Here is an 11,827-nt window from a genome sequence, read left to right as displayed (position 1 = left end):
GGGCTGAGACTACCAATCAGCAGATTAGCAGTCACGGCCCTGGGACCACACTGGAGCAAGTTCAACATTCTGGTGTGGTCCCGGTGCTGGGACCAACAACAATCAGCCAATTGTCAGCTGCAGCCCGGGAATGCCTGCACAGGGCAGCTGGAGAGCATGGGCAGCTCTCCTACCACAAACCTAATGAATGTCTATTGTAATAAAGTGGCACAAATGAATACCACCTATGATGCAGCCACAAATTATGGGCATTTGCAGTGTGACAAAGGGTATGGATGTCTGTTTGCCTGGCTTTTGTGCCACCACATTTTTCTGGAGGCACAAAAGTCTCTTCACAAAAGGCACAATATCTCTTTTCACCCTTTATGTCATCATGCCAGATAACAGTTTGAAATATCTTTTAATTTAACTGTTAATTTTACTTTATAGATCATTTTGCATCCTCTTTACTGGAACAAAATTCTTCTGTTCAATGTGTATAGAATTTCCTAGTGTTTTACTTTTTGCCACTACCATCTGTCTTGTGATTATATGCCAAAAGACCCCTTCTAATACATATGGAAGTCAGCCACTGGGCTCCTCTTCCTGGCTATCATTTGGAAAGTGTAATCTTCCTTTTGGGATCTTATAATTTTTATCATTTGTGTTTTTGTAGTGTGTATGGGCCCTAACCACAGACCAAAAACACACTGTTGTAGACACTGTACAAACACCGATAAAAATGGTGGACACTGCCCCAGATAACTTACAGGTATAGGTTAGGAAACCACAGATAGATGTAGATGAGGAATACAAGCAGAGAGTAAGGTGAGCATGATATACATGGCAAGAAGTGAAGTGGGCAGTGAAGTGAATTGTGTCTTGTGAGGGGTGGAGAGAAGAAGAGTACAGTACTGATGCTATATTCCCACCCAACTGGTACAGAGCTAATCCCATAGGCTACATGGCACACCAGAGGAAAAAAATGCATGGCAAAAATATACACAGGACAACCTTCTCTCACCCTTTCCTACTCCCTCCTCTTCTCCTATCTTCTAAATTGCAGGCATAGGAACATCAGCAAGCAGAAAACAGCAGCAAGCGCAGGTGGTGCCAGGGAGTCCAAGCTGTTCTGGGAATCACAGTTCTCTAGACTGGCAGTGGAGTTCATTGCTGGGGGTTGGGAAGTGGGGGGCAGGGAGGGAAGGAGGGAACGTTCACCTCATTTTTTTTGCTACCAAGCCTGTAGTCCAGGGGGCAAAAATACTGAATTTGGCAGCAGAAAATGGGGGTCTGTTCTCATCCCTTCCAGCAGCAGCAAGCTCAATTGCTGGTCTACAAAACTATGATTCCCAGAATGCTTTGGACTCCATGACACCCATTGCCTGTGCTTGGCAATATTTGTCATAGAAGCAGGTAGGCAGTAGTAAGGCAAATGCGCCCCCCTGCCCTTCTGATGCTCCTCCCCTTAGGTCAGGAGTTGGAAATATTTTTGGGCAGAGTGCCAAAACCACCTACAACCTCAACTTGTAAAATGTTGGCATGCCAGGAGTGGACAGTGGGAAGGTGCGAGGGTCCTGAACCTTGTTGTGGCAGCACACCCCTGGCTCCTTCCTTGCTGTCCATCCCCAGGTACACATGCCAAGCAAGATGCCTTAGCATGCCACACTGGTCATCTCCCAGGGTACATGCCGTGCTCACTTATCTCACTTTATGCCTCTGAGGGGCAGATACTTTGGAGGTTGGAAATTTGATCCTTAAGTTTCATTCGGAAAGGGAAAGGAGAGAAGAAAGGGAGAGTCTCTAAGAGGGGAAAATCCTCCTACACACGTCTTGCAACTTCCACTTGAGCACTGGTAGGCCAGGCCAACTACCACAAGACTCATTCAAGGTCTTAAATGCTCCTCTCCCCTGTAGTGATAGAAATTGTAATTTAGAGACACTTCCTTAGATTACAGAAATTGGGAATTGGGAGATGGTCCTTCAGGTCAGCTAATTAGAGAGAGATCCAGCTTTCTTTCAGAGAGAGAAGGAACCTGCAAGACTAAGTCACAGCTTGGATGTCAGGACCCTGGGACTGGTCCACATCGATGATGATGCTTATGGGCTTGAGTGTTGGGTGTTATTGCCCACAGTGATTGAAAAAAGGAGGGAGTGCAAAAGGGGTGGAGGGAATAAGTTGAGATCTCTTTTCTATTATTCTAACCTGATTAAAATATCAGAGCTAGAGCTGGGGATTTTGGAAAATGACATCACCAGGACCTGCAATAATATAAATCACCTGAGCTGGCAAGCCCATATCTGGCCTAGTCAATACCATTGTCTCTGCATGATAAAGGGTGAAAGTGTGCATTCACTGGGGATTCAATTTTTTGAACATTTGGGACTGGTAATATTGAAGTACAGACGAGGTTAGGGAAGACGCAGAAAAGACTGTCATCATTTATTGGTGATGGGGAAGGGAGGCCAACAGTGAGACAGGAGATCAAATCTGTGAGAAGCAAGTCCCTGCAGGGTCTTTATGTGAGGGCTGAACTTGATGTGGTAGGGAGGGAGAGCCACCAAAACACCTTTCACCCCACCATAGGTGGTAGAAGGCTGGAGCTTGGGAAGGCTTAGCACCCCCCATCACCAAGCTAATTTTTCAGAGGCCAGCAACAGCAACACTATGACGCTGATTGGCGTGCAGGCACACTAGCGCCCATGTGCACTCAGCTCTGTGCGGCTGAGAAAAGGCAAACCACGCGTGTGTTGCACCATGCAGAGCACGATGGGAGTTGTAGTTCTTGTGTTGACACATGTACTTAGCCCTCCTGCCAAATAATATTGTTTCCCTCCGTCTGTGCACCCCACTCACCTTTGTGACCATTTTTCTTTTCGTTGTGGAGCACATGGGCTAGGTACAGGCATTCAAAAAGCCCAAGGTGGAATTGGTTACAGTTTTCTGCAAGCAGCGTAGTTTCAATCGGTAGCGAACAGAACATGTATTTGCCCTTTGGTGGGGGGGCAAGTCTTAGACTGGGTTCTGCCATTTTTAAACCAGTCTATGTGCCAAACGTCTGTTCTGTTACAGGTACAGACAACTTTTGCGTGCTGAACTTCTCTTCTGTTACAGGTATAGACATTGGCATGCGGGTGCACATGCATCCCCTGAGATCGGCTGCGCACCCCCTGGAAGCGCCAGCCATGAAAAAGGAAGTGCACTGGAGTGCGATCGGCTGCTGGGGGACCTGGTGATTGGCTGCTGGAGGGGCCCCCGTTGGTGACCTGGTGCCCCCCAGACTCGGGAGGCACGCCGCCCATGGGTATAGGCCCTTTTCTCATCACTGCTACTGTTCAAGTCAAGGTTCGGATTACACTTTGCCTCTTGGGGGTCTGCAAAAAAAAAAAAATTGGGCTGCCCATCACGATGCCCTAATAAAATCCGAGCCCCCCCTTATGATTTTCAAATCTTACAGGAGGGCTCTCGTCTCTTATGGGGGACTCAGCCCGCCCCCCCCGCTAACTCAACCCCCAGGTAAAGTATTGTCTGCACCTGGCCATGAAGGGCAAGTCCTCTTGGCTGCTGGAACATGTTTGAAACCCGCCGCGCAGCAGGGCTTCAGAAAGCAGAGTGCAACTCCAAACCCGAGTTGTTATTATTATGGTCTTAACCTAGTTTTATTAACTTATTTCGGGGGGGAAACCTCTGGATCATGGAATCTCTGAGGTGGGTGAGACCCGCTGCCGTCCTGAGGCGAGCAGAGCCCGCAGAAGCTAGAGCCGGGAGCGCATTGCTGGAGGGCGGGGCGGAGCGCGGGCGGGAACCGGGGAGCGGCGCAGGCCGCGGCCGGAAGCGGCGGGAGCCGGGCAGCGCTGGGAGGCAGGTCCGCGCCTTTGTTCCGCGTTGCAGCCAGCCCCGCGCCGGGGAGGCAGCTGGCTGCGGGCAAGGCGGGGCGGGAGCGCCCTGCACACGCAGGCCGTGGAGAGGGAGCGGGAGCGGGGCTCCCGGGGCAAGGGGAGAGCCGGGCACGCGTTTCCCGTCACCAGCTCCAGAAATGGTCGCGCTGTTGAGTGGCAGCGCGGTCGGCTGCATCCCTTGCGGATGTCTTTGCCCCCGTGCCGGGGCTCGGGTTCTTGCGCCCTACCCCGGCACGTGTGTCCGGGCACTGCGGGCTCCTCGCGGCGCGGGTTGGGGCCCGTGGCCGGGGGCAGCACTGGCCCTGGTGGCTTCTGCGGGCGGGGGTCAGCCACGGGGTGTGCTGCGCTGAGGCGGAGAAGGGCTGCGTTCCAGGCAGGGCCTGGCCCTGAGTTGGTCGTGAAGAGAATAAAGACATCTCCAATTTCTTATTCACTATTCTTTTTTAGTCTTTCTGTCTTTCTCTGTCTTTCGGGAGCAGTACTGGGAATGAGTGAGTGTCTTGGCGGTCACACTGGGGCTTGCCCTTTATTTCCAGAAATGCAGCAGGTTTTAAAATGGGTAAAAGGGAATGCAGTGATTTGGCAAACACGTGTGTGTAAGCTCGTGTGAGCTTGTGTCTGTGCGCGCTGTGTGTAAGCACACGTGAGCTTGCATGCGCGTGCAAGCATGTGTGTGTAAGCACACATGATTTTGAGTGCAAGCGTGTGTGTGTGTGTGTGTGTGTGTGTGTGTAAGCACACATGTGCGTTCATGAGATCTTTATGCTCTATGCATGGTCCCCTTCAGTGAGTTTGCACTGGCCACCTCTACATGAGATGCTGGCTGTGCAGTCGTTACTGTGCAGTTACTCAGTTCTCGTATAGACAAATACTAAATGACTGCACAGTAACCAGAGTTACTGCGCAGTAGTGCCGTCAAACAGCTTTTAGGTGATGCTGACTGTGCAGTAGCTTGTCACTGCTGCACAGTAGCATTGTGTCATGCTTCGTGCCACGCAGTGCTGCTGTGTAGTAGTAATGAAGTATACTGCGCAGTCAGCGTCTTGTATAGATGTGGCCAGTTTATACATTTTAGAATGCAGGTAGATCTTTGTCTTGCCTCTGGCGTGTCCTTTTGGTTCAGATTCAGGGTTAGGGCTTTTGGTTAAAAAGAAAAAAAACAGTTTCTTTATGGTAAAAAAACAGCCCAAGGGGTCTCATCCACTGTTTCTGGTGTTTTTGTTTTAAAATAATTTTATTTCCTCTGTCAATATTTATGACACCAGAAAACAAAAACCATCCAAATCCTTTTAAGTAAATAGATTAGGTAGGAAATGTACAGTATTTATATATAACATCTGATTTTTATTCTTAAAATGTGTGATGGTGCAGTACAGGGTTTACACTGTTAAACACTGGGAACTTGATTCTGCGTTGAGGTCAGTGTGGATGCAGCAGTTTGAGTGTCTGCATTGTGAGCTTACTGCTGATTCTGGGCTTTGGACCAAACACATAGTCTGGACACTGGCAGGACTCCAGATAGGTTTAATGGGATTTTTTTGGGGTAAAGATTGGAAGATCAGGTCCATGGATTCTTAAAATAAGGAAGGTCCTGTGACAGAAAAATGACTAATCCAAGGAGAGGTATTTGCCTCATCTATCTGAGCACTTGGTTACTCATGGCTAGGTTTGAAAAGAGGAACGGGGAGGGGGGGGAGGAGAGGGGAGGGGAGCACCTCACATTGGGGTTTACTTGAGTTTAATTTGTATAGATAGTGCTTAAATAAACAACTCCAAATCTCCATCATCTGTGTTTTCAAGAAAGATTTTCCTGATTAGTTTCCCCCTTTCACACATTTCTGTGTACCGGACCCAGGGAGAATTGGCAGACACAAGAGGTTTAGTACATTTGACAGGTATACTTGGACCAAAAGAGTGCAACTTGACAGAAGTGTTCAATCTTGAACAGAGGTGAACAATCCTGTGTGTATGTTCCCTATTTGTTGTTTCAGCAAGTGTTTACTAAATCACGAATTGGACACAACCTTGAGCAACCTGTTTTCACTGAGATCTGCACAGAGAACTTGCAAATGCATAAATGTTGTGCTAAAGTGACTCTTCAAACAGTCAGCTGTAGTCCTGTGACAGATCTCTTACAGGCCACTGAAATTAGTCGAAATCTTTCTATTGACTTTCATGGCATTGGATCAGGCCATCAAATCTTCAGCCTGTACAATAATTGCTTTCTTTGTGTTGCCTGGGAGTAATTCTGTGGCCTGCTGTCCTGTTGCTGTTGGTCAACAGAGTGAAAAACTCGGAATCAAGCTGGAAACTGGAAGGGTGGAGGCTGTTGAGAGGAGGCAGGTACATTTAGGGGTCTGATGAAAAAGATCCACTGTGCTAGAAGCTGTTACTGTGGGAACTATTTAAATGCCCAAACCAACCCCCCCAACCACATTGCTAAATATAGCCCTCTTAGCATAGAGACAGTTAAGTACACTGTACTTGAAAAAAGCCGAAGAAAAATAATCATTTATATTATGATAAAGGTATTTCAGATAGGAACATTAGACATGATAATTCAGAAGTTTCATTAGGGATCATTAAGCAGAGAGAAAGTATTTTTGAGTTTTGAAATAACCTGAAATTTGGAAAAGGCAATTATATACTCAGTCAAGACTTCCCTTAGAGGGCTAGAGGCAGTAAAAAGTCCAGCATCTGCATTGCAGAAAACTTGTATTCTTTCTGAATGCTGTTGCAATGCAGAGGTTAGACATGTTCTATTGAATTAGACTCTTGACATTGAAAATGCCCTTTATTAATTATATCCAGTGCAAAGGAAAGCTGTTAGAGTCAAAATACTCACTACTCAATGAGGTGTAGTAGACTCCAGCAAAGTCTAATTTTAAAGTCTATTTTGAAGTGCTACATCTGCAGTTTTTTGTTCAGGATATTTAACTATGAACATATGCTGACTAGGTTTTCTGAGCATCCTAAATGTGCTAGATCAAGGGTTTTCAACCTTTTAAAATAAGTGTACCCCCACTAGCCCCCTTTTAGTAAGTGTACCCCGGGGGGGGGGGGTGTGGTGAGCGGCCAGATGTGGAGCAGGGGTGTGGCGAGTGGGGACAGTGCAGCGTCTGTGTGGCCCTGCTCTTGCCCCACCCTGGCCTTGCTCCTGTAAAGCAGTGGCATGGGGTGGCTGTGCTCTTCCCCCGCCCACCGGCATACCCCCTGGGGCCTTTCAAAGTACCCCCAGGAGTATGCCTACCCCCAGTTGACAACACCTGTGCTAGATGGATAGTCTTATCTTTCAGATCATCTTTTAAAATCATCTTTTTAAAAAAACCAACAAAGCAGTAAATATAAGCATTATTAGGTAGTTTGTCATGTTGTAACCAGAACATTGAGAAGCTTTGTAAATTGTATCATTCTAAATCTTCTGAAAATGTGTTGCAAAATCATTATTCCTATATCCCCGATTATTGCTAATAAAGACATGCTATATTAAATTTTCTTATTTCTGTTTCTTTCTTATATTTTTTAGAAAAACAACATCTATGTATTAGAAGCCTAGGAAACTTACATGACAAGAATGGTGCTTCCGCTATGGGAAATGTGCCTTTACCTGTTTCTTTCATTTGGCTTTCACTTTTACTCTTTCTATGAAGTGTACAAAGTTTCCAGAGGTATGTTTTTGTGGCTGATATGTTCACTTTTTTATTGTAGTTTCTGATGGCCAATTGCTGTTTTAATTCTACTTGTTTAATATGTTAGCTTTTTTCCAGGCAAGTTCCAGCAGGGTTTCACACTGGGACTTTGAACTGGAAGTACCTATACTCTCTTTTTCAGTGAACCAACGGTATAAAAATAAATATGAGGAGGGTGCCAGTGGACAAGGCTGCTTTTGTTAGAGTTTATTCTGAACTTGTGTTTAAGATTTCAGGAAGGGCTCTATGGTGAAGAACATTTTGATGTTTGCCATTCATAGAAATAGATCAAATAGATCTTTGAATTCAGTTACAGATACATATTGTAAGAGAAAAAAATATAAAAGCTTTTCTTTAATTTTATGCAATGTAGAGCTTGGCAGTCGGCCCTGCCCTGGGCTGCAAATCTGCATCCTCTGGAGAGCTCAAGCTGCCTGAGTTTACTCTTGCTGCAAACACCTGGTCCCCCTCTGCAGCAAGGGTAAGTGCAGGCATAAGAGAGAAGCAGGGGTGGCTGTGGATGAAGGTATTGTGGAGACAGGTTGGTTCACCCCCAACACTGCCCTGGACTTGTTCCTCTTCACAGGCTGTATCAGTCTGCTGACCCTTGACTTGAACACTTCTCATGATAAAGATTCCAGTTTCTCTAGCCTTATGTATTTACTTAGGGGGTGTGCAAAACAGGCTGTATTCGATTTGGATTTGGATTTTCCCCAAATTAGATTTGTTGAGTTGGATCACTGTCCCCAGTTTGATTAGGCTGCATCTGAATCTGAAGATTTGATGCTGATTCGGAGAATCAGTGATTCAGCCCTAGACACAGCTTTAAGTGTTTTTTCTACATACCTCAAGGTACCAGGTGTGGCTCATGAACGCTGCAATATTGGGGCAGATGGAGCATCCCACAGGAGCATGGGGGGGGGAGGCGCGTGCTTGGTGGTGAACCTGGAAGTGGACCAGAAGTAGTTCCAGTCCACTTCAGGTCCACAAGGCAGCTCACTGGGGGTCCCCCTCCACCCTTCCACCTCAGCAATCAGCTGCGGGGGTACCATGGGTGCAACCCCAGACCCAGAAGACACCAGTCGCCAAGCTGAGGGGCCCTCCTGCGCGCTCCCCATCGGATCCAGAAGTGGACCAGAAGTGCTTCTGTTCCACTTCTGGGTCTGCTGCTGAGTGCGCTGGGGAGCCCCCCCACGCTTCTGTGGGACGTTCCATCTGCCCCAGCGTCGCAGCGTTGACGAGCCACCTGGTAGCTTGAGGTATGTAGAAAAAACATTTAAAACTCTATCTATGTCCAAATCACCAAATCTTTCCAAATCTCTCTCAATTGATTCGTAAGTTTCCAGTTCAATTTGGAGAGATTAAAGGGTCTCCTGATTCGATTCAGATTCAGAGATTTGGCCACTGAATTGGTCTGTATCTCTGCCTAATCGTATCAGGGACCGAAGCTTTGCAAACCCTAGTATTTACTAACCAGTGCCATGAAATGCTGCACGCTGTATTATGAAATGAATGCTAATGTTTCATTAAAAATATCTAGATCCCAGTCCAGGAAAGTGTGTAAGCATGTACTTGTCTTTATGCATTATGAGAAGTCCCAATGAAATCAGTGGAACTATTCACAGTGCATAAAGTTTACTGTGCCCTTCAGTCTTTGCAGGTTGTGGCCTTTTGTCTGTAATTAGCTCTTCATTCACTACTTATTGCAACTGTCAATTCAACTATCCTTATTTCTCATTTTATGTATCAGTTCATTTACTTAGTTGAACATTGAAAGTACAAAAAGGTAACTCTTCATCCATCTTGTCCCTTGCTAATTCAAGAAATCAATGACTTAGAGCAGTGGTTTTCAACCTGTGGTCCATGGACCCTGGGGGGCCCACAGACTATGTCTAAGGGGTTTGTAAAAGATGATTGTGATCAATCAGAAGTATGTTAATACCCACAATTACAATTCAAAGGTGTTTGCACCTCCGTTTGAAATTTTTTAGGTGTCTGCAAATGAAAAAAGTTTGAAAGTCACTGATTTAGAGCATTTTAATACTAGGTTGTTAAAGATATACTAGTCTGTTTGCTTATGATATATTTTAATGAAATAATGTTTTGTGTTACTGATATTTTACTACAAAATAATGTAACTACAACACTCTTAAATGATTTATGACAAGACATTAAAAGGATGCTATGACCACCTTTTAATTACAAAAACCGAATGGAATTATAAAATAGTCAAATGAGTATTATATATATTAAAATGTGTTCTTCAGCAGATAATTAAGCAGTAGGATTTATCTATTCTGGCACAGTACAGCAGTTTGCACCTGTTCCCATCTATTTACTCAAAGCTATCTTGTGTAATTGTTTCCTCTCATAATATCTCACTGTAGAGGGTTCTGCTGCACATCAGTTCTTTGATGGCTGTGGTGGTTGATTTGTCTAGGAATCGGAAAGGGATAAGGGAAGTATTTAAAAGACATATTGGTCTTTAAATCATGTTTATACACACAAACAGCTATATTATGGTCCCATGCTGGTATCAAAACACCTGCTTCCTTCAGTGTCATCCTTAACTGAGCTGTTGCAAACATTTAATAGACTTTGTGGGGATTGCTGTTTGAACTAACATAAAATATTCTATTATACCTCTGTGTGCTATTGACTTTTTGGGGATTGATGTTTAGAAATGTTTCCTCTGATATTGTCTACCCTTGTAACAAAATCCTTTTACAAATGTATTCACTAACTTATTTCCAAACAAACAGAGCATTTTCAAGTTTCCAGCAACTTAGCCAGTGAAACAAAGAGCAAGTTGGATAGTTGAGGTTTTATTATGAATTGGTTGAACTCAAAATAAATTTCCAACATTATTGTTAGGTTTGGTTTATAATATTTTTAGCAATGATCTTATATCTTGCTTATATCTTGTTTAGATTCATATGTGCATCCAAGCACAAATGATAGATATACTTAAAATTTAAAATAAATATACAAATATAATTTGTTATTGACATTTTGGATATCTTAATGCAAATTATTAATTTATCAATAAATAAATAAAAATAATTACTGGTCAGAGGAATAGTGAAAGTGATGCTGTATTTCAATCAGTCACATATTCTATGCTAAGGACATTAGTCTTGAAAAGTCTCATTCATGGGCTTAATTGGATTAATGTGAGTAGTTCCACTGCAATCAATGAGCTACTCACATGAATAAAGGCAAGATCATGCAATAGTATTTGCAGGATCTAGCTGATTAATAAGATAATTGACTCCAGCACTTCAAAAAGCCCGATTTTAATGACAATTTCCCATAAAATGGTGTACAATATCATCATTTTTTTTTATTGCTATGATTTTTTTTTCAAGTCCCACATGTTATTTTTCCACTAGAGGGAGATATAGAACAGTCTTAAAAACTTTGAAAATAAAGATAAGTTTTTCTTTACTTTTTATAATTAGTAAAATAAGCAGAGATGACATAACATTGAACATCAGTCTTTAGATTGTAATTTCTAGCACCAAGTTCTATTGTATGGAAAGATGGTGAAAACTTGCCCAGGTGTAAGTAACACTTTTGCTACCATATTCAAATTGTCCTGAATGGATGAGTGGTAGGGGAAGGGGGCAAAATAAAAACATACTTTTCTCACTGCAGATTGCCAATACCATACTCAGTAATTTTGCTGCATCTTTGTTTCATTTTGGTAGGCCAAGACTCTCTTTCTGTTTTTCTTCGGTAAAAATCAGTTTGTCCAAAATGTAGCCTTTCTGTTTAATTATTCCAATGCATTGTTTGTACAGTAGCATCCCATTGTGAAAAGCATAGGAAGACAAGCTTCTTGTCTTGAAGAGCTCACTGTTTAAGACTCCAGCTTCACAGCTATTCCAAGTGAGTGGACCCAGGCCCAGGACTTCAGTTAGGACAGGATACCAAAAGTAGTTGCAACAAACAACAGAAGGAAGAAGGACAAGAGTAACAATGATAAGGTCACATAGTTACTTAGGCCAGCCACTCACCCTTACTTGCAGAGTAGTGGGAAATGTTAACTCTTAACTGCAGTTTTGGAAGAAGAGGATCTCTAGAAGTCTAAGTGAGATTGTTCTGAGAAGTGACATAGAAACAATGGGTCCTTTAAAAATGATATGGATGCAGTGGGAAGAGCCAGATGCTTTCCACACTTTCAGTCTCATCAGTTGTTCAGGTGGAAGCTGACACAGTCCACTGGAGTGACCTTAGTTCTAAGCCAGAACTAGTCT

General features: G+C 44.0%; 1 protein-coding gene across 8 annotated transcripts in view; it reads left to right on the top strand.

Annotated features, from left to right (window-relative positions):
* Positions 1 to 3,621: 3,621 nt before the first annotated feature.
* Positions 3,622 to 11,827, top strand: part of HHAT (hedgehog acyltransferase) — a 384,776-nt gene continuing 376,570 nt past the window's right edge. For 4 of the 8 annotated variants that reach the window (XR_009457281.1, XR_009457276.1, XM_059718178.1 and 1 more), the window contains exons 1-2: positions 3,625 to 3,688; positions 7,406 to 7,547. Coding sequence is in view for 3 of the 8 variants with exons in the window: in XM_059718178.1 (XP_059574161.1) it covers positions 7,445 to 7,547 (103 nt within the window). In the remaining 5 variants the exon portion in view is untranslated. Of the gene's footprint in view, positions 3,689 to 3,787; positions 3,846 to 7,405; positions 7,548 to 11,827 lie in introns of those variants that run through there. The other 4 variants (XR_009457284.1, XR_009457282.1, XM_059718183.1 and 1 more) reach the window with 3 other exon arrangements.

The sequence above is a fragment of the Alligator mississippiensis genome, chromosome 1, assembly GCF_030867095.1.
Source record: "Alligator mississippiensis isolate rAllMis1 chromosome 1, rAllMis1, whole genome shotgun sequence".
Lineage (NCBI taxonomy): Eukaryota > Metazoa > Chordata > Crocodylia > Alligatoridae > Alligator > Alligator mississippiensis.
The sequence above is the reverse complement of the archived record's forward strand: the minus strand, read 5'-3'. Positions and strand labels throughout refer to the sequence as shown.